We start from the raw sequence: 27,591 nt of genomic DNA on the forward strand, positions 1-27,591 counted from the left end.
ATTTTGGTTCCTATAGTTGGATGTGAATGTTTTTCCGTTTTTTTTTTTCAATCGAGTCTGATTCGGCCCTGAATTGACTTTAAAATGCACTTATTTGATACTTAATTCACAAAATAAATTTCTAACCAAAGAATGGAAATTAAATTCATCTTACCATTTGCGTCTTTGACGTGGCCGTTGTCGTCGTCCAGTTATTAATGTATCGATTATTATTGCAAGCACACATTTTTCGTAAAAAACTTATAATTAGGTATCAAATATTTGCGGTATCTTTGGCATTCGTTTCGTTTGTTGATATTGTTTGGTTATCGTCATATGTGGCTGGTGTCGTAGTTATCGTCGATGTTCCATGATGATGTTGAACGTCTATCGCAATGCCACGATGTTTGGCGAACAATTTTAACAGCTCAATTGCGTCAATAGCCTCTCGTTTTTCATGCAAGAGTCTGCATTGGTGGAGGAAAGGGAAACAAAAAGTTAGAATTTTGGTCGGCTGTTTCGTTTGTTAAATTGTTCAATTCATTTATGCATTCGGTATGTACAACACGATCGACCTTCAGATTCCTTTTCTTCTTCTTTCATTCGTTTCCTTAAACTTCGAGCGCAACCTAATTAATCAGTTAAATTAATGACACTTTTTACACCCTATGCGCATACACTCCCAAACGATATAATTAATACCACCCATTTAACTTAAATTGTCAACGGTTTCCAGCACTCCGCTGGAGAACAAAAGATTCCCGAAATAATTAATGTTATGTCGTCCAACCTTACACAATGCGTATAAGTATACATGGGCTGTCGTGCATTATTAAAATACACAAAATTGGGCTTTGCATAAATAACACTAGACCTAAATCTCCGAAACCATTGTGTATGCCGTGGTAACAGGGGTAATTATATACAGAAAAAGCGAATATTGTTTAAGTGTTCCTCGTTGCTCCATTTCAATTAACTTGTTTTTTCCGTGATGAGCATTTTTTTCCCTTAAATGATCGCTTAGACATGAACGCTTAAAGACATAAGTCTGAATTTGTGGAGAACAGAAAATTGTCATTTCGTTGGCAAACAAAGTGGCGGCAGTAATTACAGCCCATCAGTAGGATGAACGTTTGTTTTCAGTAATTACATTTCGTTATACACCTGCAGCTTTAGTATGCCCAATTTTGATGGATTACGGAATCAAATTTCTAAGAAAAAAAATGAAACGAAAAAGTAGGTGTAACTGAGAGGCGCAAGGTATGTGAAAAGGCATCTTTCTATATTGATTCTGAAGAGATCTTCAAGATTTTTTTGCAGTGGAATCTTTTGGGAATAATTACTTTTCCATTATTGAGGCACGTTTGAAAGTTTAAATCGAATGACGGGGTACTGTTCTTAGTTGTAATTATAATTCGGTGTACAAGTGGAAGTTTAGTCTGTGTACCTATTTGTGGACCATACAAATTTTACTACGCATTACCGTACTTCACGTGGATAGCTATTTACGCAACCAAGTGATAAATATTTTCTTAGGACCTGCATTCAGTTTCATTAAACGTTTTACTCAATAACGGCAACACAAGATTTATTTTTTGTCACTGAGTTTAGAAAAAGTCGTATTACAGTCGTGCATGTAAAACGAATGTATACAGTCGACGTAACTGAAATTGAGACATGAATTTGTTGCAGGTTGTAGATGTTTTCAGCCACAAAACTGCCCACAAAACTGTTCATACGTCCTTATACGGGCTTACTACTACTTGATGCGTATAGTGAATGCAACCGGTAATCAAAAACCAGTAAAAAACCGGTAATGGCTATTACCGTTTACTGGTAAATAAAATTTTGATAACCGGTTTTACCTCAGGACACAATGCTTAGTTTACTCTTACCAAAAAAGTACTCTCACAGCTCTCTCACGGAGTACTTTTTGTTGGGTGGAGTGGACACTTAACCATTAAGCGAATTTAAATTGCAAAATTACCTTCGGAATATTGGATAACACCACCCCTGTGTTTTCCAGGTAAAATAAAGTCTTGTACCTTCGGATTGGCTGTTTTGTATGAAATAAAGATTACCGGTATTTTACCGGTAAATTTTCTCGAAAATTTCGGTAATACCGTTTACCGGTATTTGAAAAAGAGACGGTAATTGCATTCACTAGATGCGTATGTGTATTTCACTCGCATAGCAGTTTTTTGTTTGTATGAGTGATCCAGCTGGAAAACAGCTGATTAAAATGCATGCCTAAATGTCAGTGACGTCGTCATTTTTAACATCCATTACCATGAAATAGGAAAGGTTTGTATATAACAGTTACTGAGTGTTTGAAAATTAGAAGAAGAAAATTTCATGCAGCCCGCGAAAATTTATGTGAGAAAAATAAAACTTTGTCGCTACATGTATTGTAGTATCTGTGTTCCTTAAGAACGTGTAAAATGGTTTTGGGAACTTAATCGATTGGGCTTAATGAAATAGTCGATTACATACTTGTGCGGAAAATCGTTGTTTTGAAGAAAGTGGAGTTTGTATGCTGAGCCGAAGGCGAAGTATGCATCCACATGAGTGGAAAATGAATTTTCGCAGCACATATGAGGTAAAATTGTTTTGCAGATTTTAGGAGATCTTTTTGGTTTAACAAATCGAAATCGGAACTATATGAAGGGAAAACCTAATATTTCATTGACCTGTTACGCACGGTGGGGTTGAACAAAACTTAAATAGAGTCAATATTCTTATTGAGGGACTCGAGTACTATAAGGAACCACATTCAGTTCGCAAAATTTTCCAGCCGTTTCGGAGAACCGGCACTCATGGCCGTGCGGGACCGACGAGTCAATTTGAATACAGATTGTTATCGCAACGGATAGAGGGACTAATTCTAAGCTAATTCGTATTGAAATGGCTCCCCTCGACAACTTGACCACGTAGCTACAGCCAGCTAAAGTCGAAAATTCGACATCTTTGAACAGTAATATGTCCAAGACGAAGAAAGTTTGAAACTCTTTGAATGGCTATATTGGTAGAGGATTCCATGCTCTATTAAACGCCGAGAATGGATTTTACAAAATTTGTCTGAATTGTACAATATTTGAAAAATTTTATTTTCACCATCCTCGGCGAAACTAGGACTCATCTGCAATACACACGTTGACCCTGTCTGCAACAAAACAATAATGCCTGATCAGCCTGCTGTCTAAGCTTTACAACGATACCACACTTGCCATACCAGCCTCACAACAAGTATCTGTTACGACATTTTGTTTGCAGTAAGTTCACTCTACGACGAAATTTTCAATTTATCATCTATCTTCAAGTGCCCGTTCCTTTAGAATGAGTGGAATTGTTATGCATTCTTCATAAATAACTGGTTTAAGTTATTTGCAGCAATTCTTACATTAATTACGTGTATCTGGAGTCGGTTAAAGCTGATTTCCACATATTTTCAATTGAAGTACTAGATTTGACATCAATCGCTTGAAAATACAGTTAAAATTCCAACCAACTACAAAATTGTGACGTAATTTGCTACAGCTGTTTTTCAGAAGATCCTCACTGTCATAATCATGTTTACTGGAATTTAATAGTCGTACGCTCGCGTAGTAGTGGTACACCCGTATAAATTCGTGTAAGACAGTGAGGTTGTATTAGTGGACGAGCTAAAGCAAATTTCATCACAAATTTAGCTGGAGTTCTCTGTACTTAGATCAAGTCAACAGGTAACAGAAGCCAACGGTATTTTCAGACTTCCAGAGAAATTTCTGGAAACAAGTTCTTCAGTCTATCTCTAGAAAACTTAAGTAAAAATTTAGAAATGTTCGAGAGAAATGAATCCTCGCTTATTATAACTACAGCACGAGCTACTACAGTCAGTTATTACCTGACGCTCAGGCTGCAATGAAATTGAACGTTAACCTCGCAAAAAAATTACATTTTCGCTACGTTTCCTTCTGCCATCACAATGCTGTATTTATATACGTTCGTCTATAACAGACGGTTAACCTTTTGTAAAAGGTTGATTGTCTTGATTGATTTTTCTGTTCGTGCATCTTCTTTTATCGGGTGTGTATGTGGGGTCACTGAATGTTAAATTTGTGTGAGGGCGATGTTGAAGATGATTTTGTTTAGGAAATTGGTCTCAATTGACGATGAATTGAAATCTCACAAATTTTGTTACACGGGATAGTACTTCACTTTAACCGAAACTCATTCGAGAGACAGTCCATCCCATTGTTTCACGCATTTGGATAAAGCATTGTGCTTGAAATCCGATAGGGGGTGCAAACATAAAATAAATCGAACGAAATGCGTTACACAATGTTGTATATGAACGATCCCAATCGAAGACGGAAAACCATGCAAAATAATAAACAGAAAAAACATCGAGACATCAAAGATATATTTGAGGAGAACCCAAAAAATATCCGGTCTCTCCTCCTAACCTGCCTGAAACTTCCTTAAGCGTTTCGATAAAATCGATGTCACCCATGTCCGTCGGATCCATGTTTGACAGCATTTCCAGATCCGGATCGCTGAGCACACTAACGTTGCATATGTTGTTCCTCAATTGACCGACAATTTTCTTCAAATGAACTCGTTCCACTTCGCAACTGTCAGTCATATCAGCTGATTCTCGACGTGTGGTTATCGTTACGTAATGGGTGGGCTGTAGGGGAAACAGATAAAAGAACAATTATTCAAATAAATCGGAAATGAATGAACAATTCAGCGATTATGTTCCGTACAAAACACACAAAAAATTGACATATTTTCGACGGAAATTTACTGTCTGATTTACTCTTGTATAAACCGAAAGATTTACCTAAAAACCCCATGAGGACGAACATCAATAACCGAATAAAGTAGCAATAATTCCATTTCATTTAAAGACGAAAAAAATGTGGAAATAAAACCCCCGAAAAAGAAGAGATTTTTAGACCCATACGAAGTACTGGGGTCTTATAGGTTTACGCATACGTTTGTAACACGTCGAATTGGACTCCCTGAGTAAGGGGAAACCTATTGTGGTTGTCTAGAGATGCCAAATCCGCGAAAAAAAAATGTCCGTCTGTCTGTCCGTCTGTCCGTCTGTCTGTCTGCACGATAACTTGAGTAAAACGCATCCGATTTTGAAAATTCTTTTTTTCCCGTTTGGTAATGTCAAAAGACAGGCTAAGTTCGAAGATGAGTGATTTTGGATCGACCCCTCCCGAGCTGTGGCCCAATAAGTGCTTTACGGTTTTTCGAAGATATCTCCGGACATTTAAACGTTAAACTTGTAAGTGATACGTCAAATAAAAGGTATTTACAATACCGATCGACAAAAAAAAAGTTTATGGAAATCGGATGACCGACTCGTGAGTTAGACCCCTTGGTGTGGAACAGGCACAGGGCGGCAAGCAGTTTTTGCTTGTAGGTCGGCCACATTTGAACATATTTCGTCTGTTTTAGCTTTATTAGATAGGTATTGACCGTACCAATTAGGGAAAAAATTTTTTATGAAATTATGTTCTCCGGAGCGTGAGCTAGGTCTCTTGGAGTGAGCTCTTATCTGGCTACTCGGAAGTACAGTGAACGTGGTGTATTTTGACAATATCTCGAGTAAATTTTGACCGAATTTCATGAATTTTTTTTGTTTGAAAGGTATTAACGAATGTAAAGCGTCGGTAAAATTTCCGGTCTCCTAACAAAATGGCTGCCGGCGGCCATATTGGATTTTAGTAAAATTGAAGTATCTTGGGGAAAATGGTACTAAGAGAGTTTCTGTTAACATGGAAATAATGTGTTAAGTGTGAGGGGTTTCAGGGTCTCCATATATGGACATCTATATATACCTATATACAGCTATATTGAGCTATGTACAGGCATATATAGCTATATAATAGCATATTCCTCTGTGAAATGTTTATTTACAGTGAAATATAGGTAAATATAGCGGTATATAGCTGTTTAAATAGGAATTTATGAAAGTTGACTTCGTACGGGGCTGTATATATTGCCTCCGGCAATTTAGTTGTATATGATAACAAGGCAAAGAGTGGATAATGTAAGTGATTTTAAAGGGAGAATAGTTTTTCAGCAGAGAAGAAAATGAAGTAAGAGAAATGAAGAGTTTCACATTAAAGGCTTTTGATACGAATAGGTGTTTCGTACGGGTCGGCGTTAGCTATGTTTTTTCCTTCATCCCAGACACAGCTTGATGTTATTTTGTATGACTGTGAGTTTAACTACTAAATTTTCGATTATTTATTTCGTTCTCGTTTACTTTTAACATTTTTTTTTTATTCGGAACCAGTGAGCAATAATTCTGTACCTATTGCTATACCGAAATAACATCTAGACTCGACATCGGCTCGTTAAAGTATTGATATTTCCTGTTCCATTATATGTACGTTATATATGTACCTCCAGCTATATCCATCGGGCTAATATAATTCGAATTAAGAAAACCTATCATTTTAGCAGAGAGAGTTCGGAGGCGGAAGCGTTCAGTAAGCGTGTTTGTGTTCTTCAATCAACTTGATAGAAAAATGTTCGAAATATTTCGACAATACATTAATTGCTAATTCAGTTATTGCTTTCTTGTATCAATGTCCACTGATAGAGGAAACTGTCCGACCAGTCACATCGTCACATGATTTCCTCTTCAGAGGAACTATTTTTATGCTGGAAAATATTTAATCTACACAAGCACCAAAGGGTGGCTCGGAAATGTAATACTCTGATCTGCCGAATATGGACTTTTGTTTTACACTGGGCAAATTGCATAGGAGTGCAGAATTTGTAACAGCTGGTCTTCCATCAGCTGGTGTTCATGCTATAGTGTTTGTATCAGTATTAGCCCATTTATTCCCCCACACAAGTGAGTAAGCCAACAAATATTAATGTAAAGAATAGCGTGTGCACCAGCTGGTCAATGATCAGCTGTTGCAAATATTTTGGAATTTCACATTCTACCCTACAACGAAACGAATTAAAATCACAAAACACTCGACACTGACATACCTGACGGGCCCTCCTGTCTCAACATAACACATACTGGAATTTGAATGGGAGTGAGTTTTGGGATGAACGGGAAGAAACGGTATATTTAGGTGTACTTTAGGGAATGGCATGAAGAATAACGAATTCCTTTTAGCTTAAATTGGTTTTTTACTTTCGTGACGACAATTGACACATTTGTGCTTTGTGTTTCTAAATGTTTATTAAATCTTTTGGAAATTGTTTGCTGTACACATCATGTCAGTAGACAATTTGGGAGTATGTTGAGAAGGGACGTTTTAAAGTAGCGTGCATCTCTGAATGAACCTTTTCCTCAAATGAAGTAGTATTCTGTTTGATTTAATGGAAGAACGTAATGATTGTAACTCATCCAAGTTTGAAAAAAAAAACAAAGTTCCGCAATGTTCATTATTGGTATCTCTGCCTCTTATCTCACAAAAAAAGATCAACGAAAAAACACGTCAAAGCTTTCAACAAATCCAATGCAAGCATCTTCAAATTGTCATTTCATGTCGATTAGTATTACACCGATAACGGCCTGGTTTATGTGCCTTTAAAATTGTCTCCGTCATCACCATCAAAAATATATTATCGATTGATGGATGTTTAAGGAATATCGGTTTCTCAGGTTCAATTATTTTATGTCGAATCAAAAGACTGTTGTTTATAGATCAACGTTATAATATGAACTAAATTGCACAGTACAATGCTTGACATTACATAATTTAGAAACTTAATTGACTGTGCCAACTATTAAGATAAACAAAAGTTCAGATTGGTCTGAACATACTCCCGGCCAAGACATTATAAATCGTCTTCAAATAAAACTAACACAAAAAATTCAAAATGAAATGAAATTGGCTCGGAAGATAAAATGAATGAAACGGAAAAATTTACTCAAAAATAAACTCAAATTCAAATCCTCATCGGTCAGGCTGCACATTGGTCTCGAAATAAATGCGCACTCGATTTGACAAAAAAGAATTGTCAGCTCCTTAAACGTGAGATGTGACGACCCAACAATTTGTTTGAGGTGAAACTTCATTGATTGCACTGCTGCTTCCCAAATTCCTCCGAAATTACTTGCTGTTGTAGGATTGAATTCCCAATCGACGCCGTCGTTGGTAAATAAAGCGACTATTTCGTCCATTTGTTCTCTCAGTGCGCTCTGCTGTGCCTTAGAAAGCTCTGTTATCCAGTCCACAAAATTCGCAGCATTTTTGTTGTACATAATGGCAGGTTTTGCCCGACGACTGATGAATCTCTTGGATAATCGTTTTCGGATACCATGGAGCGCTTCATTCTCCAGCGAACGATGTTGAAGACTACTCATGTTCCATAAACAAGTCGAGAAACATTCCGCTAATTGTTCACACATTGATACTCCATTGACTGTCTGCAATTGACCACAATAATACGAAGAAACGGCAGTTGGAACAATTACTGCAAGATGAATAAATCCAGCTGATCTGTCAGCCTTGCAACTTCCGACTCGTTCGGCCTTTGACACGCTTAAAGACGAACTGGAATGATTGCTTGATCCGTTATGAGACGCCGAAACCAATGCTCGAAATGAAACTTTAATCGAACAAACGATTGAAATGTGGAATACTCGATGATGTTTGACTATTGAAACACATAAAGTCAAAATTGTAAATTCCGGTTTTCGCTGTACGGATTGCAGTTGACCAAAATTGAAACCATAAAATGACCACTGCTCTACTCCATTGATTGTCTTTGGTAGACGATTATTGCACACGATAACTTTGAAACAAAGAAATGGTGACGTCAACCAAGCTGTACTGGCATACACTAATTGCATAGTGATACTCGAATGCACCAATTTGTAGTCGAAAATCAGCTTCTCTGTCATTATTGAACACTGAAAGACAGTAGAGCACGAAGCCAATCCATGAGCCACTACATGAAACTGCAATTCGATGATTATTTTCGAAGCGTGTATTTGAGACAACGTGGATCTTTTGTTAACCAGCGACCTTTTGTTTCCATCCACGTTTTTCTCACAAATGAACATTGAGAGAATGGGCACAAATCGTAAAACTTCCAACTCGCTGAACACTTGACTCTTTAAATCGTATCTTTTCGATGAAACAACTAGAACCATTTGATTCTTTTCACAAACATACAAATTTGAATGATTCACAAAAATGTCTATTGTCTTAGAACGCGATTGTTCGCACTTGTCGGAACATAAACTTTCATCGACCGATAATTTGATAAAAAAACAGCCGATTTCTCTCACAACTACAACGCGAATTAAATAAACAAACGGTTGAGCAACCGACATCCCGGTTGAGCCCCCAAATGTTTAAGGAATATCGGTTTCTCAGGTTCAATTATTTTATGTCGAATCAAAAGACTGTTGTTTATAGATCAACGTTATAATATGAACTAAATTGCACAGTACAATGCTTGACATTACATAATTTAGAAACTTAATTGACTGTGCCAACTATTAAGATAAACAAAAGTTCAGATTGGTCTGAACAATGGATGCTCAAGTATCTTTATTGGAAAAATTTAAATTTTAATGAAAAAAAAAACCGCAAACATTTAGCCCATTGAGTCAACAAATAAATTTATTATTAAGCTTATTTGCCGGGGCACACAGGCAAAAGATAAATTTTTAACTACTGGAAGTTGTAAAAAGTTTTGTTGAACGTGCAATAATAAAATATTGACGTCGAACTTTCGGAAAATGTTCTGTTTTTCTTCGTCTAAACATTAGCTGGAATAATAAATTGGGATAATGGGAAATTGATCGTAACGACAATTTAATCTACGGGAACAGTATTCTAATGAAATGGTGTAGTTGCTCACGGCAAAGAGAATGTATCATTACAAAAAAAATAATGAGAGTTCAGAAGCGACTGTGTTCTGCATATAGTAAAATGAACAAAACAAATGAAGTACAAGATTTTGTATCAGTCAAAAAACGGGTAAATGTGACGCATGTCCTTTATCTGACTTACAAAATAACTGATATCGCTGAGGATGACGAATTGTGCGTCGTACGCAAAAGTTTTATCAACAAAAAATTGACTCAAAACATTTGTGAAAGAAAATTTTACAACAAGAAATTTGCGTCACAATTGGCAGATGATTCGGTTTTCTTTCGTTTAAATTCTTTTAGTACATTTTTCAACCATTTTCCTAACAATACGTTCCTTAACATCTGCCACTTGTGACGCAAATTTCTTGTTGTAAAATTTTCTTTCACAAATTTTTTGAGTCAATTTTTTGTTGATAAAACTTTTGCGTAAGACGCACAATGCGTCACCCTCAGCGATATCAGTTATTTTGTAGTAAAGATAAAGGACTTGCATCACATTTACCATTTAAGGGTTTTTTGACTGATATCACCACTTTTGTAAGTATGTCATTTCGACAACATCAAGAAACCCTATGGAAATTAAAAAATGCTAGAAAAATCAGTCTGAATCCCAATATATAGAAACCAATCTTGGTGCACCTCACTTATATTGAAAATAACCCAAATCCATCAAAAAATCCGATGGAAGTTAGGTAGTGCCAGAGGAATCATCTGTCATCCCAAAATTTAGGAACCAACCTTGGAACACCTCACTCTTGTCGAATATAACTCAAATCCATCAAAAGATCCGATGGAAGTTAGGAAGTGCCAGAGGAATCATCTGTCATCCCAAAATTTAGGAATCAACCTTGGAACACCTCACTCATGTCGAAAATAATCCAAATCCATCAAAAAATCCGACGGAAGTTAGGAAGTGCCAGAGGAATCATCTGTCATCCCAAAATTTGGGAACCAACCTTGGAACATCTAACTCATGTCGAATATAACTCAAATCCATCAAAAGATCCGATGGAAGTTAGGAAGTGCCAGAGGAATCATCTGTCATCCCAAAATTTAGGAATCAACCTTGGAACTTCTCACTCATGTCGAAAATAATCCAAATCCATCAAAAAATCCGACGGAAGTTAGGTAGTGCCAGAGGAATCATCTGTCATCCCAAAATTTGGGAACCAACCTTGGAACACCTCACTCATGTCGAAAATAACCCAAATCCATCGAAGAATCCGATGGAAGTTAGGTAGTGCCATAGGAATCACCTGTTATCCAAAAATTTAGGAACCTACCTAGTGGAAGTTAATACTTAAACTTAATAAACCCAACAATTCCCTACAAGAAATACATCCCAAAACAACACACACTATTCACCACATTACCAACCATATCATGCAACAAAATATACAACTCACACACATACAAATTGGCTTTTATATGGCATTTGTATGGAGACTTTGGGGAGCTCCAGCTCCTAATATATGGATTTTTTCCAACTTTTGAACATTCCATTCTTATTTTTGGGCCATTATTAGCCTATAACCCAAATTTCGGGAAAATCTATATAAACGTTTAGGAGTTGCTGGATCCACTTTTCCTTTGGAACTAAGTAACTAACGTAGGCGATTTCAGTTATCTGAAAAAACGAAATTTTCCTTATTTTCATACAAACATCAATATTTCGAAGTTCAATATCTCGGTCAATTTTGAAGCTGCAGTAACGTGTGATAGCTCGTTAAACTCGTATGGATTCCTAGATTTCAGATATCCTTTGGGGGTTGTTGGAGTTAAGGGGGAGAAGTCAAAAAGTTGCTGTAAATATGCTCCGCCATCTTCAAAAAAAATTTGTTAAAACATTTTTGGTAGTGGACTTGCGTCACGCCCGCTTACTAACGTGCGAGCATGATGAGACACTGGGCAATACTTTGAACAGCATAAGTAAAAGACTTCTTGACGACAATGCGGCATGTCTGCTGTTTCTGACAACTTTAATAAGCTTACCGTTTTTAGCGTTCTTAACATCAAATTTTCAATCAAGCGCCGAAAACGTTTAGACTCCACTGCTATTCATCAATATTTTTTTGACAAAAAACACAAACGAGATTAAGGTCCACTGTCTAGTTTCCCCTAGTCTTCTATCGTAATAATTACGTAACCACAATCAGAGATGATTTTGCTTTTGAAGCGAACAAAAACGTCGATTTCTTATAACACAATCGACCATCAACTCAAAGTGTTTATTTACATGGGCATGATAAGTACCCGAAAGTAGATTAGAATGGTTGATACGGTAATCCCAAACTACATCATCACAGACACACATTTGATTTGGGTTTCCAAAAAAAAACGAGCCATCAGAACAGTCGGAGCGTTTGCTGCGACTGAGCCCCGTACAAACCCATATATCTATTGCGTACGTGACCCTAGTACGTCTGTCACCCTACTTTGACCGTAAGCCTATTGCGCCGGTTAATGTAGTTAAAGTAAAATTATTATGTAATGTGTACATCTTACAAATTGCGCATAGCGCAATTACGAAGCCCCGTACGACGTTCCTTTCAAATGAAACAAAAATTTCAAATCGCCCTAAAATTTTATTTTTTGGAAGGGCCTAGTATCGGCCTCAGTCCGAGGACCCAAATTTAAAAATTTTTTCAACTAAATTCTATTCGGCCTTTGATTACCTTCCAAATGAAACAAAAATTACGAAAAACGGATTAAATTTACTCGAGTTAAATGTGAAATACACATAGGGCCCTAGTAGTGGCCTTAGTCCAAGGACCCAATTTTTATTTTTTTTTCAACAACATTCTATTCGGCATTCGATTACCTTCCAAATGAAACAAAAATTACGAAAAACGAATGAAATTTACTCGAGCTCTATGTAAAATACACATAGGGCCCTAGTAGCATTTCACTTCTAAGGCCCTAACTCACGGTCCACTCACCCGATTTAAAAAAAACTTTTTTTTCCTGGATTGGTATTGACAATACCTATCATTTGCCGTGTCATTTACATTTCCATCGTTTATTTTGCCATAAATATCACCAAAAGACCTTAAATCACTTAGGTGGCCCTAACTCACGAAGGGCCGACCCGAATATGCCCATCTTCGAACTTAGCCTCACTATTTCGACTATCTTTCAGGGAAAAAAATTTTTGAAATCGGATTTGATTTACTCAAGATATCGACGTGACAGACGGACAGACGGACAGACAAAATTTTTATTGCAGATTCGTCATCTATGAACATAGGCAAACACTTTGCCCTTACCGTCTGCTTCGAATTCCATCAATTACACACGGCATCGTAATCCTATAAGCCCCTTTGTACTTCGTACGGGGCTAAAAACGAGATTTGGAAAAGGAAATGTGATTTTGGGTGTGTATCAATAATATGCCATCGTCGATTCAAAGGGACACAATGAAAATAATTGCTTTTAGCTTAACCATCCTAAAATCCCACAGCTCACCGACAATAATTGCATTTTCCATTCAGACACTTCAAGGTGAAATAACCGATTCACATGAGGAGGCGAAAATGCAATTATCCGGCTTGTGAACAACAACAAAAAAACCCCAAAACAATAATGAATTCGACCTTGTCGATAAAACGCAAACTTCTTGGATGAACAATATAATTTGAACTTACATCCATCCATTGTTCTCCGGGAAAAACCGCAATCAATTCAGCATTGCTCTCTAACGTTTGAAAATAGTCTTCGTCATCGATTTCCGTGCCGTCCGAGTCAAGATGAATGGTTGGAGGTTCGGTTTTGCCAAACTTTTCAGCCGACTTTGTCTTTATTTCTTCCAAACTGGATGCAACCAATGATTTCTTTACGTTCCGCGTTACGTCTTTTATCTGTAACAAACAGAAAAGTAAGTGATTTAGATGGGGGCTGTTAAAGTTTAGGTGTAAAATCGAGTTTTTGCATTCGTTCCATATTAAAACAAGGCATCAGAACAGTCGGAGCGTTTGCTGCGACTTAGCCCCGTACGACCCGTAATCCTATTTCGTTCGTAACCATAATACGTCCGTAGCCGTAATACGCCCGGAACCCTAATACGTCTACAACCCTCTAATGCGTCTGTTACCAAAATGCAAGTCAAGTTGGGCATGGTCAAATTTACTGAAAGTGTTCATTTTTAAAATTGCGCATAGCGCAATTACGAAAGCCCGTACGAAGTACCTCTCAAATAAAACCAACAATTTACGATATTATTTTCTATTGGGTATTCAATTATCTCTCAAATGAAACCAAAACTAGCAAAATCGGATGAGATTTACTCGATTTATGTGCAAAAAACACTTAGGGCCCAATAGCGGCCTTAGTCCAAGGGCCCAAATTTGAAACTTTTTTCGCCACGTTCTTTTCGGTATTCAATTAGATTCCATAAAAAACTAAATCTAGCAAAATCGGATGAGATTTACTCGATTTATGTGCAAAAAACACTTAGGGCCGAGTAGCGGCCTTAGTCCAAAGGCCCAAATTTGAAACTTTTTTTGCCATCATTCAATTCGGCATTCAATTATCTCTCAAATGAAACAAAATCTAGCAAAATCGGATGAGATTTACTCGATTTATGTGCAAAAAACACTTGGGGCCGAGTAGCGGCCTTAGTCCAAGGGCCCAAATTTGAAACTTTTTTCGCCACGTTCTTTTCGGTATTCAATTACCTTCCATAAAAAACTAAATCTAGCAAAATCGGATAAGATTTACTCGATTTATGTGCAAAAAACACTTAGGGCCGAGTAGCGACCTTAGTCCAAGGGCCCAAATTTGAAACTTTTTTCGCCACGTTCTTTTCGGTATTCAATTACCTTCCATAAAAAACTAAATCTGGCAAAATCGGATGAGATTTACTCGATTTATGTGGAAAAAACACTTAGGGCCGAGTAGCGGCCTTAGTCCAAGTGCCCAAATTTGAAACTTTTTTCGCCACGTTCTTTTCGGTATTCAATTACCTTCCATAAAAAACTAAATCTGGCAAAATCGGATAAGATTTACTCGATTTATGTGCAAAAAACACTTAGGGCCGAGTAGCGGCCTTAGTCCAAGGGCCCAAATTTGAAACTTTTTTCGCCACGTTCTTTTCGGTATTCAATTACCTTCCATAAAAAACTAAATCTGGCAAAATCGGATGAGATTTACTCGATTTATGTGGAAAAAACTCTTAGGGCCGAGTAACGACCTTTGAGCCCTACCAACAAGCTCGCGTTGCATCCTACACAAAAACAATGTTCAGCAACTTTGTTCTACTCGTCAATACCTTTCATTTGATATATCACAAGCATCTATTGCGTGCGTATTTCGGTAGATATCGTCGAAAGACTGAAAAACACCTATAGGGCCCTAGCTCTGGAAGGGCCGACCCTACCATGCCCATTTTCGAACTTGACCTTACTTTTGTCGATACCAATCGGGGAAAAAAAGAATTTTGAAAAAAGGTTGTGATTTGCTCAAGCTAGAGGGGTCACGGACGGACGGACGGACGGACGGACGGACGGACGGACGGACATTTTTTTTAATGCGGATTCGTAGTCTATGAACATAACCAAATGCTTTGCCCTTACTGTCTGCTTCCAATTCGACGTGTTACAAACGGCATATTAATCTTATAAGCCCCCAGTACTTCGTACGGGGCTAAAAATATTTTTTGAAAACCATAACTCTAGTTGAATTGCACGACGGGCTGTGAATGAAAAATTTATTTTTTCTTGGCAAATTTAACCAGGAAAATGTTTGTTCGTAAAGCAGGCAGATTTATGGGACACCATCCACTACATTAAACAAAAACAAAATCTGATTTAGCTCTCTGAGCCAGGAGCATAGGTAAATAAAAATTTTAAAATTGCCTTTCCTATGCAGAGCCACCATAAATGCATTTTTAAATACTTCCACAATTCATCACGTTTTAATATCCTTTCATCAGCGAAAGCTCGACATTAAATTCAGCCTAAATTTACCATTCCAACTGTTAATCAAAAGCACAAGCAAAAATTTTAGCCTCAACCAACATAAAATATGACTGAAATGACCCAGAAAAAACCGGACATTCAAACATAATTGTGTTCATTTACAAGGTTTATGTCCCATTCAAATTATTCTCCCATATGCGACTTGTGTGCCTCTGCGTCCAAATTTGTGTATTCTACCGTAAGTTCCTTCATTTTATTATGATGAGCCTATGTGCGATGCTATCACACGAAATATAGTTAAAGATTATATTCATGGCTTGTCATTCAACTTAATCTTCAAAGTTTTCGTTGAAGGTTCTGACGGAGATAAATTCCAATTCTAATTAAAACTGCCGTAACTTGTTTCTTTAGAAATTACCAAAATGTCAATTACAATGTATCCCGCATATATGCTGTTTGCTGGTGCCGACAGTTAATATCCGGTATTAGCGATTCGAATATGTAAAAGTGAGAAAATGTCAAAGTTCGAATTCCGTGAATGTGTCTTCAGTCTTCCCTTTTCGTTCGAGACATGAAAATGTTGCTAAAATAATTCATTTTCATTATGGAAGAGTTAAAATCGTATGTAACGCCACGTTAACATGGAAATTGAAACAGTTCCATAAATGACTTAAATCTAGTACTTCATTGTTCCCAATCCCATGTTTCATCATTCATTGAGCGCTGAATTTCAATGAAAAGATAAACCATTTCTGCAGAAAAGCACCAAAGAAAGTAGAAGTGTTGTCGAGAGTTGCGAAGAACCTCACTATGTCGTCAGCGAGATCGCATCAGATATCGCTGCAACGACGGTTATTTCAAAAAGCTTTAGAAACTACAAAATCGGACCATGAAAACTATTTTGAGATGCAACAGAGACACGTGCAGAGGAAGTATGCTCAATACACTGTTGGTGTTGGATGTGAGTCTTTCAAGACTCTAAATTTCATTTTCCGACTGAGTGAGAAATATCCAACGATTACGAAGGACGATTTTCGAATTGAGATGAAAAAGTGAAAAGTGACACTGAGGATAGTTTGCTTAAGGCCAGGTTGAAGAGGTTTACTATCGCAATGTTTACATGTGATGTAAGGCGCTTTAACCTGGCCGTAAACAATGTTTAATGGAGCACTTGAAGAAGCCTACAGTTTTAACTTGAACCTTGTGTCTGGGCTAAGAAGAGTACGCAACATGTCAATTATATCAATAAGACTCCGAATACAAATTAAGGATCACGCCCTTCTCGCCTCATATTTAAAATCAACTTTTCCTCAGTTTAACTTCTATTCGTTTTAAATGTCATTTCAATGGTATTCTTTCGATTCACATTTTTATTGGATTTTGTAGTCACAAAGGGCTTTCCACGGGTTTATATTGACAAATATGCGGGTTGTGGAGTCTGAGAAGTATGCTTGAAAATCTGATCAACCGTACGTAATATTTGAATTTCAATCACAGCGACGATATACCTACTATATTAATGGCACGGCGCGGCAGTTGTATTGATTTTTAAGACGAAAAAATCTCCTTTGAGAAACATGATATTAGCTCATTTATATCGTCAATATTAAACGTTGAGATTAATGCTTCTCTAGCGGAAAATACCAACATCACCGAGGAGTATTGAATTCCTGTCGCGCTTAAAAACGACGTGCGTTAAAGTTCTCGCATTACTCTTCAATATATCAATATACGCAAAACGTATTTACTAAGAATTTTAATCGAATGGGCTATTCGCACAAAGTGCGATTAGTATTTATTTGATTAATCGCACTTTGTGTGAATTGTGTTATTTATAGCATTGACTTAAAACATGAAAATTTAACTGGTAATGTTTCGTATTACGTTTTGACATATTGTAAAAGGTAGCATTGTCATATTCTACAAACATTTTGTAAATGGAAGTACAAGCACTGTGAAGAAGACAGTAATACTTCCTTTTTAAAAAATTGTTTGTAGAAGAGAGTGCTGCTTCCTTTTACAAAGTGTTTGTAGAGTAGAGTGTTGCTTCCTTTTACAGAGTGTTTGTAGAAGAGAGTGTTGCTTCCTTTTACAAATTGTTTGTAGATGAGAAAGTTGCTTCATTTGACAAAGTGTTTGTAGAGAAGATTGCTGCTTCCTTTTACAAAGTGTTTGTAGAAGACAGAGTTGCTTCCTTTTTAAAAGTGTTTGTAAGGGGTAGGGTAATTTGGCACCATGCAAGTTTAATGCGTGCCAGTTTCCACTTTAATGTGAATTTAGCACAGTGCCAGATTCACCATCTGAAGAGTAATTTGGCACAATGCAACTTTGGAAATTGACACACGGTAGCCATAACAGAAAATTAAATAAAAGTGAATGGTGTGCTAATCATAGTTAGCCGTCTGTCACTATTAGTCAACATTATTTACTTGGCAAAAATTAGGGAATTGTGATGTTTCGATTCGAGGACCAACGTTTAGCTGCTCGACGAAGATTGCTCAATAGGGTCGGAAAACGACAATTCCTCCAAGACATCGCAACTTTTATGCAAGACTTCGTAAAAGGACGAATTTTCTAGTTTGGAGACAAATTATTGAATTTCTCTCGATGTCTTCAAAGCCATAGCTTTTTTGCGTCATTTTGTAAAAAGACAAATTTAGTTTTGACTGCGAAAACTCGTAAAATGACAAATTTATTGACTCACAGACTCAATCATAACTTCCAGATTAAAATGAGTTAGCACAAAACTGGCACACAAGCTTCGTTGCGTGTGCCAAATTCTCAAAAACCTAGGAAAAAAGGTAATCTGGCACATGTGCTAGATTCCACTTCATGTAAGGAATTTGGCACCCCCTTCCCGTGTGCCGAATTCTCGGATCCCGTTTGTAAATAGACTGCTGCTTCTTTTTACAAAGGTTTTGTAGATTAGAGTGTTGCTTCCTTCTACAAAGTTTTTTTACAAAGTGTTTGTAGGGTAGACTGATACTTCCTTTCACAAAGTGTTTGTAGGGTAGAGTGATGGTTCAGGCCTCCTTATTTCCTTATTTTTCCTTATTTTTATAAATACCTCCTTATTCCTCCTTAATTTATTAAAAAATCCTTATTTTCCTTATTTTTCGCAAATTTCATCAACGGAAATCAAAATTAAGAAAGAAAAATTCGCTGCGCGGCAAAAATAACACTTTTTTATATTTATTTAACACAAAGAACTCTAATAGTACACTGGCTATGGAACAAGGCGTGGGAACGGGTAGGTCGACAAAATGTTATTGCTCGGGCTATGGGCATCCTAATCTCAAAAATTGTGTTTTTTCACCTATTTGACATCGCCTAGCGGAAAGTAGTACAAATTAAATTATAGTTTCTTCGGCAATTCGTCAGAATATTCTGCACAAAACTCTCCATACAAGTCAATTCGCTAAAAATACAGAGTGGTCAGTACCAAAATCGAATTTTTCTCATTTTTCGATAGATTTGAGCATTTAAACTTCAGATGTCAACGGCTAATCGTTAGATAATTAATGACCGGTTTAACATATATTTTTGTGGTTCCACGTCGCCTCTCGGCTCGAGAGTCTCGAGTAGAACTATTTGATTTAACATGTACATCTCCCTCAACATTGTCTCAGCCATGCGTCCTTGATACAAACAATTCAAGGTTTTAGCCTTATTTAGAGTCACCACTTCTTTCAAATTTATACTTTTATACTTTCACCAATTTGTTATTTTTTCGAAATTCGAACGGGATAACAAACAACAGCTTTTGCAGTTAACGAGATCAAAATCTAAGCCAGCAAGTTTTTAAACTTGACGGTGGGGTCAAGTAAGAATTCACGCCGTAAGTACGTCTAAAATTACAAAAATTTTGTCGAATCAAAACTGATTGAAAACTGTAACCCTACAAAAACGATAGGTACGTCAAAATAAACAGTGATGCGTTTTATTTTGAATTTTGAAGCGCACTTACAGTGATAATTGGTGAAGCTAAGCTTTGAGAATCTAATTGAAGCCTTAAACGCGCCCAAAATATTCAAATTTTCATCGTGATAAAAGTGAATTTTACGATTAAGCTTTACAAAAACGATACGTCAAAATAAACAATAATGCGTTTATTTTAAAGTTGAGGCGGACTTCCGATGTTAATTGCTGTATCTTGGAATAATTTCGATTTTTATCGAAAAATTTCTCCTTATTTGTCCTTAATTTCAACTAACAATTTCCTTATTTCTCCTTATTTTTGTGCTAAAACCTCCTTAATTCCTTAATAAGGAGTCCAAATTTAGAGTGAGAGGCCTGGTGATGGTTCCTTTTGCAAAGTGTTTTTAAAAGAGAATCATGCTACCTTTTACAAAGTATTTGAAGAAGAGATGATTCTCAATCTACAAAATGTTTGTAGATGATGGTGATTATGTCAAAACATAATATGAAGCATCAACGGTTACATTTTAATGATGTATGTCAATGTCAGTTTACTCGAAAAGTGCGAATAGTCAAACAAAATCTAACTTTGTGCGAATAGTCAAATAAAGAATAACGGCACTTTGTGCGAATAGTCTTTATTTGACTATTCGCGCTTTGTGCGATTAGCACCTACCAATTTTAATTGAAACATTGAAAGCATAAAACAACATTCGACGAAAAAACTCTTTCCAACTTAACCACCACCGGCATAAAATTCGAAACTTTAACTTTGTTACGATCTCATGTGTTAGAACACAGCATAGCAGGTAATATAAACTGTACCAATTACATAAGTAAAAATTCATAACGTGGAAATTTATGGCATACTTTCCCTTCATTCGCTGTTACATTACCGTTCCATGAAGCGTCTTAAATTCAGTTCTGCAAACGAGACTATTAAAATAGTTGCCCATAACCATTTTTCGTGTGGTTGAATTTTATGTGCTGAAACGATGACGGTAATATTCAGATGGCGTGATGGTAACGGGATATGTTTCGTTTGCAATTATGTGGAGAAATTGGATTGAAAAAAGATCACGGCAGCATCTAGTAGATTTACCATTTACGTCATCTTAATCTTTGATAAATGTTTTTATAACATTTTCGGTGGGATGTTTCGTTTGGTTTTTATTATCTTCCAAGAAAGAGCTTAACGTAATTCATAAAAATGAAGTAAAATATATCAGAGGAACAAAACTTGTGTTCGCGTGGATACAATAGGACGTATAGAGAAAAATGTGCTGTGAGACCAAATTTCTTAATTTATGTCACCCATAAATTTTGACAAACTTTGTTCCTTTAGAAACGTTAAATAAATCTATTACTTCATATGTTCAAAGCGCAAATCTATACTGTGTGAGGAAAAGTGTTTTAATTAATTCGTTTCTCTTGTAGCTCTTGTGTTTCGGTTTTAGAATTTCGAAACCTTACTCTACTTTGAAATCTTAACAAAAAAAAAACTTAAATCCGCAAACAAGTTTTCACGCGAACGTTAACGATTGCATGGCAGTTTGCCCCCTACGAAAGTGACATCTTGTGATACTCGCAAACTCATCCAATTGCTGTTGAGTAATAAGCTCGGTAACAAATTAGGCTGCTTTTCGACAAATTTAGCTGTGACAGTTACCGAAGCTTGTTGCTCAAAAATACACGAGTTCACTGATAAATTTTTTTTTGTCAACATACGTCCAGTATGTATGAAATGGCTGGCAGACTTCATTTCTGCCCTACTTCGGATATGTATATTACAACGTCTGACATGTATATCGTACATGTCCGTCGTATAATCATATATACTGCTCGTGACTATTCGTGTCACTTGTATGTTTAAACATCGAACATGTACGATATACGTGTCAGACGTTGGAATTTACATGTCAGACGTTAGAATATACATATCCGAAGTAGGGCAGAAATGAAGCGGTCTGCCAGCCATTTCATACATACTGGACGTATGTTGACGAAATCGTTTTTATCAGTGTGAGTTTTCTTTTATCACAGAATTGTTTCCTCTGTTGTTACCTCTGTTGTACTATCATGAACATAGTTACCGGAGTTCTTGACACAGTTCCTACTTCTTAAAAAGAAGGAAGCGACCAGCGCAAGAAACAAAAGGCGTCATAAACAAAGCGTTACCGGAGTTCTTGACACAGTTCCTACTTCTTAGAAAGAAGGAAGCGACCAGCGCAAGGAACAAAAGGCGTCATAAATATAGCAATAGTCATTTACGTGAGAAGCGATAAAATATTGAAAATTCGAGTTTTGGTGTGAATTTTGTTGTTCCGAGGTGAAGCCCAGGTCAATAAACACATGAAGATCAGACGTGTCATATTTATTCCGATAACAGATTTTTCATGCTTCGGGGCCGAAAATGAGGGCAATTTTTCGAATTTTCTCGGGTTTCCGGCCCTCTGCATGAAAACTCACATGTGCACCTGTTTGGGACGGTTGATTTAAGGCACTTTCGCTTGTAGACCTCACTTCGTTCGGCCTACAATCCGCGAAATTGCCTTAAATCAATCGTCCAAAACAGGTACACAAATGACTATTAAATGCTGAAGCGCTCACCTGGGCGTCAAAAGAAGAGCATGAATAATGAAATGAAAAGTGTGGTTTTCGACGCAGGTAACTTGTAAATACGTGAAGTAAGTGCTAGCCTAAAATTGTATTTTTTTTTGGTATAATATTCATCCCTCATCTCGGTTAAACAGTAACAAATTTTGTTATGAATATCAATAATTTCTGTGCGATTACCATATGGCACACTCAAATGGGCCCTTCTCCAAACCAAATTTATTTACAGTCTGCAACAAGTTAGCCATAAAAACAATTTGCGAAAGAAAACTTTGTATATGTACGAGCCGCATCCCCTAATTTTAACTTTTTTTTATGGCTTTATGGTTAAGGTTTAAAAGATTAAGAGATTATATTTTTGGAGTCAAGCAAGTCTTCCGAATGTTTTTTTTGTTTGTTATCAAGAGTGACGATAAATGTCGGTTCAAGTCTTTCTCAGTGAGGACGTAATACATATTACGCCGAAAGCCAACTAGTGAATGAAACACGTAAAGTACGCAGAAAAGGTTAAACAAATTTCGAAATTTCCCAGAAATTATTTTTATTCAAAATCTTTGAAACGAACCAGAAAAAATTCCTAGAAATTGTCGGATCTTTAGCGAGTAATATTAACAATAAAATTGTGTCGTACGTCGTTACAACATACCAGATCGAACGGTAACATGGTAACACATCAACATTTTGTTACGTCGTTGTTGATAGTCCTAACCGGAGGGTGTTTTCCCAAAATGATTGTATTATTTCGTTAGATTTTCTTTTTATTTTTCCTCCGTCGTCGTCGTAATCAACATGGCATTTGATACGTGCAAAAGGTGTAATGTGCGCCATAATATAATGGAATTTAATATTATGTGTGGTTATACGATACCACAGAGATATATCCCGTTTATGGCAGCACACGCCCAGCCTACGCAAAACGATACACACTCTTTTTTCGCTACGGAAACTGATTCCCAGCAAACAAACTCTGGTGTCACTCCGGTGTCAATTAAATTTACTTGGCATCCAAGGCACCGAATTGTTATGGAATTTTTGGTTGGCTAGTGGATAGTATCACGAGTTAAGTAACAAATCTTTCTGATTGTCTCTCAAAGTCTATTTGTGAAATATCTGACAACTTCGCTATACGTCCACAGTAGCGTTCAGTTGTATCCTTGCCAAATTAAAACACCAACGAAACGATTAATGATTGCTGCAGAAAAAACTCGTGAAAATTAGACGAAAATTTATGTAAATTCGAAGAAAAATCCCGAATGAACACCTTCTTCAGTAATCATCAAAGTTCAGAAAAATCAACGTTGGGTGTGGTTGCAACAGTGGTAATAAAATAAAGAATTTTCTTGAAAACGTTTTTTGAGAAATTGAAAAAGAAAAATCAAAAAACTTCAAGAAAATATTTTCTCGCAAATAAGCCATGCTTAATGATGTCTGCTAATAGCTAGCTACCATAAAGAGGTAAGGATATGTAAATAATCTGGGGAAAATTGCTGTACATACAATATAAAGCTTAATATGGCATCACGATGGAAGCCAAAGCACCATCCCATTTTTGCTGGTCGGGATCATCTCCTTTATAATGCATTATTAAAATTACATGTGAAAGCGTTGGCAACATTATGAATTTATGACTTGAATTATCATACTCATACCCAAAGTCTCTCATTTTTTACTTTAAAGTGGACCATAACATTGTTTCGCTTTTTTTTCTCGTATTAAGAAAGGTGGAGTTCGTTTTCCTTTTATAACCCCTCGAAATAAATTTGATTCGAGTAATAATTTGAATCGAGGTTTGAACACCCTTTGTACAGAAAGGTGTGATCAAAGTTGAGATGTAATTTTCTTCTTAACTTTTATGATGGTGCTACGTTGCTACATAATGAACTAATTTTATTATCAAGGTAAATGTGAAGACCCGGTCATCACCTGGGCTTTGTTCCCTAATTGAAAATGCGGGATAATTTTATTATCGAAAGTTAAGGAAGGAAGTTGCCGTTCTAGTGACTTTTTATGGCGTGAAACAGTGTAACTCCATGTCTGTCTTCTGTTCAACCAATTTTGCACAGAAATAACCTCTGCAATATTATTACACCACATAAAACGGAAACTGTTTAGTTTCACAATCTCTAGTTTCTAGGCGCTAACGAGAATTGGCCTGTACAGATTTCAGTCAGCCTACATACTATCAAATTGTTCAGAGAATCCAAATTGGTGTCAAAATAAAAAAAAATTGAAAACAAAATTTTGTTGGAATGTCTGGTGTGCGAGGCTGGACAGAAATTTCAGATTTCAGACTAACGGCAGAATTTCCTCGTTTTGAATTACGAAAAAATGAGATTGCTGTACACAATAGGTCTCGTACTCTAAGTGCACAAAACAAACCCGAACAAACATTTTTCATCTTAAGAGTGATATCGCGAAATCTTCGAACAACTTTGGGACAAGGGGTCACGGATATTATTGACTTATAGCTCATTCGATTCGTATAACTGTTGCGAGTAAAACGTGGTACTACGTTTGGTGAACTTTATTTTGTTGTCGACGCTCGAGGTCATGAAGTAAGGGGCTGCCAAACGGGCCCGAAACCGTTTTCTCGCGATTAGTCGAGTAAAACCATTTTGGGGAAAAACTTTTAGCTAGGCTTGTAGGTCTTGAAGAGACGCACATTTTGAGTATACACACCACCAGGTCCATGTTGACCTGTTGGTGATATCAATCATTTTAGGTGAAAAAATAGGTGATTTTCCCAAGTCCCTGACCGGCTGCAGTGACATAAGTTCGAGACATGGTATGTATGATGAGAGATCCTAGCCTATGGTGTAAAACAACATGTAAAAACATCCTTGGATAAGTTTCACTGTAACGGGTTGGAGCGACAAGCCTAGCTAAAAAAGTTCTTTCCCAAAATGATTTTACTCGACTAATCGCGAGAAAACGATTTTGGGCCCTTTTTGGCAGACCCTTACTTCATGACCTCGAGCGTCGACAACAAAATAAAGTTCTCCAAACGTAGTACTACGTTTTACTCGCAAAAGTTCAACGAAGCGAATTACAGTTTGTTCATTTCATTTTTACACAGTTTCTAAAGATTGTCGATATGTCAGAGTTTTTAATGTACCCAGTCAATTAAGTTCTTCCCAAATTGCGCAATATTTGAATTCGCGATAGAAATTTTAAATTTTGCGCCAAAAATTCATAATTTGGGAAGAACTTAATTGACTAGCTATAAGTCAATAATATCTGTGACCCCTTGTCCCAAAATGTCTGATTTTGTTCGATTTTGTACAACGGGAAATTCTGTGCGAATTCACCTTTTACGTAGTTGTTTGACGTGTTGTGTAAGCACCGTTTGCCAGATTACCCTTCGCCTTCCATAGAATTACTTACAGGACAACGAAATGATTTTCTTTGTAGTAGAGTGGTATTCGCATCGGAATTTGGGACTAGACACATTCTACCATTCCATCATCAAAAGCTTCAATTTACTGATAAAAGAAAGTTCAAGAAAAGGTTACAATGTTGCCGACGAAAATCTTTTTCTATTGACAAATATTTTTGTTGTTGTTGCTCGACGACCACGCACTCTCATAGCACCGAAATTAGTCAAATCAATTTCATCATTTTTATGGGCGATTTGCTGTGAACTTTGATGTATATATACTGGGAGCGGGGATGTGTATGGATGCGAAAAATAAAAACATAAAGAAAAAATATTCTTTTTATTACAACGCTGGCTGCCACAGCTTTTCATAGAAATTGTCTTTATAAACAACTGACGAGAGAAAAATAAATAAATATTTGCTGCCTACTCGTGGCACTTCAAACTTCCACGATTTTTTTTTATCATTTTCCTTTTATCTTTCTTTTGTTTCCCCAAATGACTCTAGTCATCTAGAGAATTTTCTATCATGCGAACAAAAAAAAAACAAACTTTTTATTTCGGGCAAAATAAATGTTTAGACGAGAAGACGGCTTATTAAAGCGATTTAGTTTTCAATTTATTCAAACATAAACCACAATTCGCTACGTTTATTAATTTGAAATTCGGTTATTTACCGCATGATATAACCGAATGTAGCGCTTGGGTTAAGGTTGTTATGTATGTGGTTTGTGAAAACTTTGTTAAATCGTTAAGAAAGGCATTTCCTGTTACATAAAATCGTTCCGCACAATGTACCGTCCGTTCCATATTATTTCCAAGTAAACAGGTAAAAGGCGAATCTTACGTTGTAATCCTCTTAACTCAACTGAACGAGCTTGAACTTTTTTTTAAGTTTGAATGGAAGGTTTTTTGGAACATAGTCAGTGCGGAGCAACGAACAGAATTTGGACAAAGTGGCAAAAAGTTGTCTATGGAAAGTTCAGAATGAAGTTTGTCAGACGTAACCATTGCGAAAAGTTTTGAAAGCTTTGTAAACTGTTGAACCAAACTTTACGGCCCAGCCTTTATGAACCTGTTATATCTACAGCGACGGTAAAAATTATCACCTGTACCTACCGTTGTGGAGAAATTTGCATCAATCTCTGTTTCAATTGATTAAACCAAGCGAAGTAATAGATCCGATATTAATAATGACAAATGGCCAACAAACTAACTGAACAACAATATACACACTAGCATCATGAACCATTTTCGTTTCCTTTTACTCAACTTAACACAACTTGAATTTCCGTTCCTCTCTCATTTTTGTACATTTGAAAAAATTGTCCACCCTACCACTCGCACTCCTAAGTACTTGTATACCGAGTAGAGTCTATAATGAGCTTATTTAGAAAATAAAACGCCTAAATATCCTCTACAATTTTCGTGTATACAAACTGAAGAAGTTTGTAAACCCATCACAGCTACATCTTACGTGAGACATTTATAAACATAAACAAAGGACAAGTTGCATTAATCATCAGATTAGCAATTTATTGCATTCATAAACCATTTATGGAAATCGTTGAATTAGGTAAAATGTAAAGTCAACATTCTGTTGGAATCTGGATCAAGTTTACATTTATCTATCTCAATTTTACGCTGAGTTAAAATGATGATGAAAAATGTGTACTTACTTTGTATGGTTTGTTCTTATTATTGTTGTCTTCCTCCATGTTCACTTCACAACCGATTTTAAACAATTTTTACTTAAAACACAACAGTCCGCCTTTGCGTTTAATTAATAGAAAAGTTCTTGTCGATACACACACCACCGTTATGTCGTTTAATTAACCAAAATAATTTGTGTTTGTTTTCATTATCAGTAACAGTAGACCGCACTGCTTCTATAGGCACATCCACTTCGTCAGACTTCAAAAATTACT

At 36.6% G+C, this 27,591-nt stretch overlaps 2 protein-coding genes across 4 annotated transcripts; both read right to left on the reverse strand.

Annotated features, from left to right (window-relative positions):
• Nucleotides 1-50: 50 nt before the first annotated feature.
• On the reverse strand, nt 51-27,591 carry LOC119072606 (DNA fragmentation factor subunit alpha). The gene is made up of 4 exons (XM_037177861.1): nt 27,343-27,591; nt 13,483-13,695; nt 4,425-4,648; nt 51-446 (listed from the first exon to the last, which is right to left on the reverse strand). The coding sequence occupies exons 1-4, from the start codon at nt 27,379-27,381 to the stop codon at nt 254-256; spliced, it is 669 nt and encodes a 222-aa protein (XP_037033756.1). The 5' UTR covers nt 27,382-27,591; the 3' UTR covers nt 51-253.
• Nucleotides 7,653-9,304, reverse strand: LOC119072587. 3 transcript variants are annotated; one of them, XM_037177840.1, is made up of 3 exons: nt 8,137-9,304; nt 8,071-8,085; nt 7,654-7,966 (listed from the first exon to the last, which is right to left on the reverse strand). In XM_037177840.1, the coding sequence occupies exons 1-3, from the start codon at nt 9,290-9,292 to the stop codon at nt 7,908-7,910; spliced, it is 1,230 nt and encodes a 409-aa protein (XP_037033735.1). In that variant the 5' UTR covers nt 9,293-9,304; the 3' UTR covers nt 7,654-7,907. The 3 variants fall into 3 exon arrangements, with proteins under 3 accessions (XP_037033732.1, XP_037033734.1, XP_037033735.1); XM_037177837.1 differs by having other exon boundaries at nt 7,653-8,085; XM_037177839.1 differs by having other exon boundaries at nt 7,653-7,965; nt 8,070-9,304.

This window comes from Bradysia coprophila, assembly GCF_014529535.1.
Source record: "Bradysia coprophila strain Holo2 chromosome IV unlocalized genomic scaffold, BU_Bcop_v1 contig_84, whole genome shotgun sequence".
Taxonomy (NCBI): Eukaryota; Metazoa; Arthropoda; class Insecta; order Diptera; family Sciaridae; genus Bradysia; species Bradysia coprophila.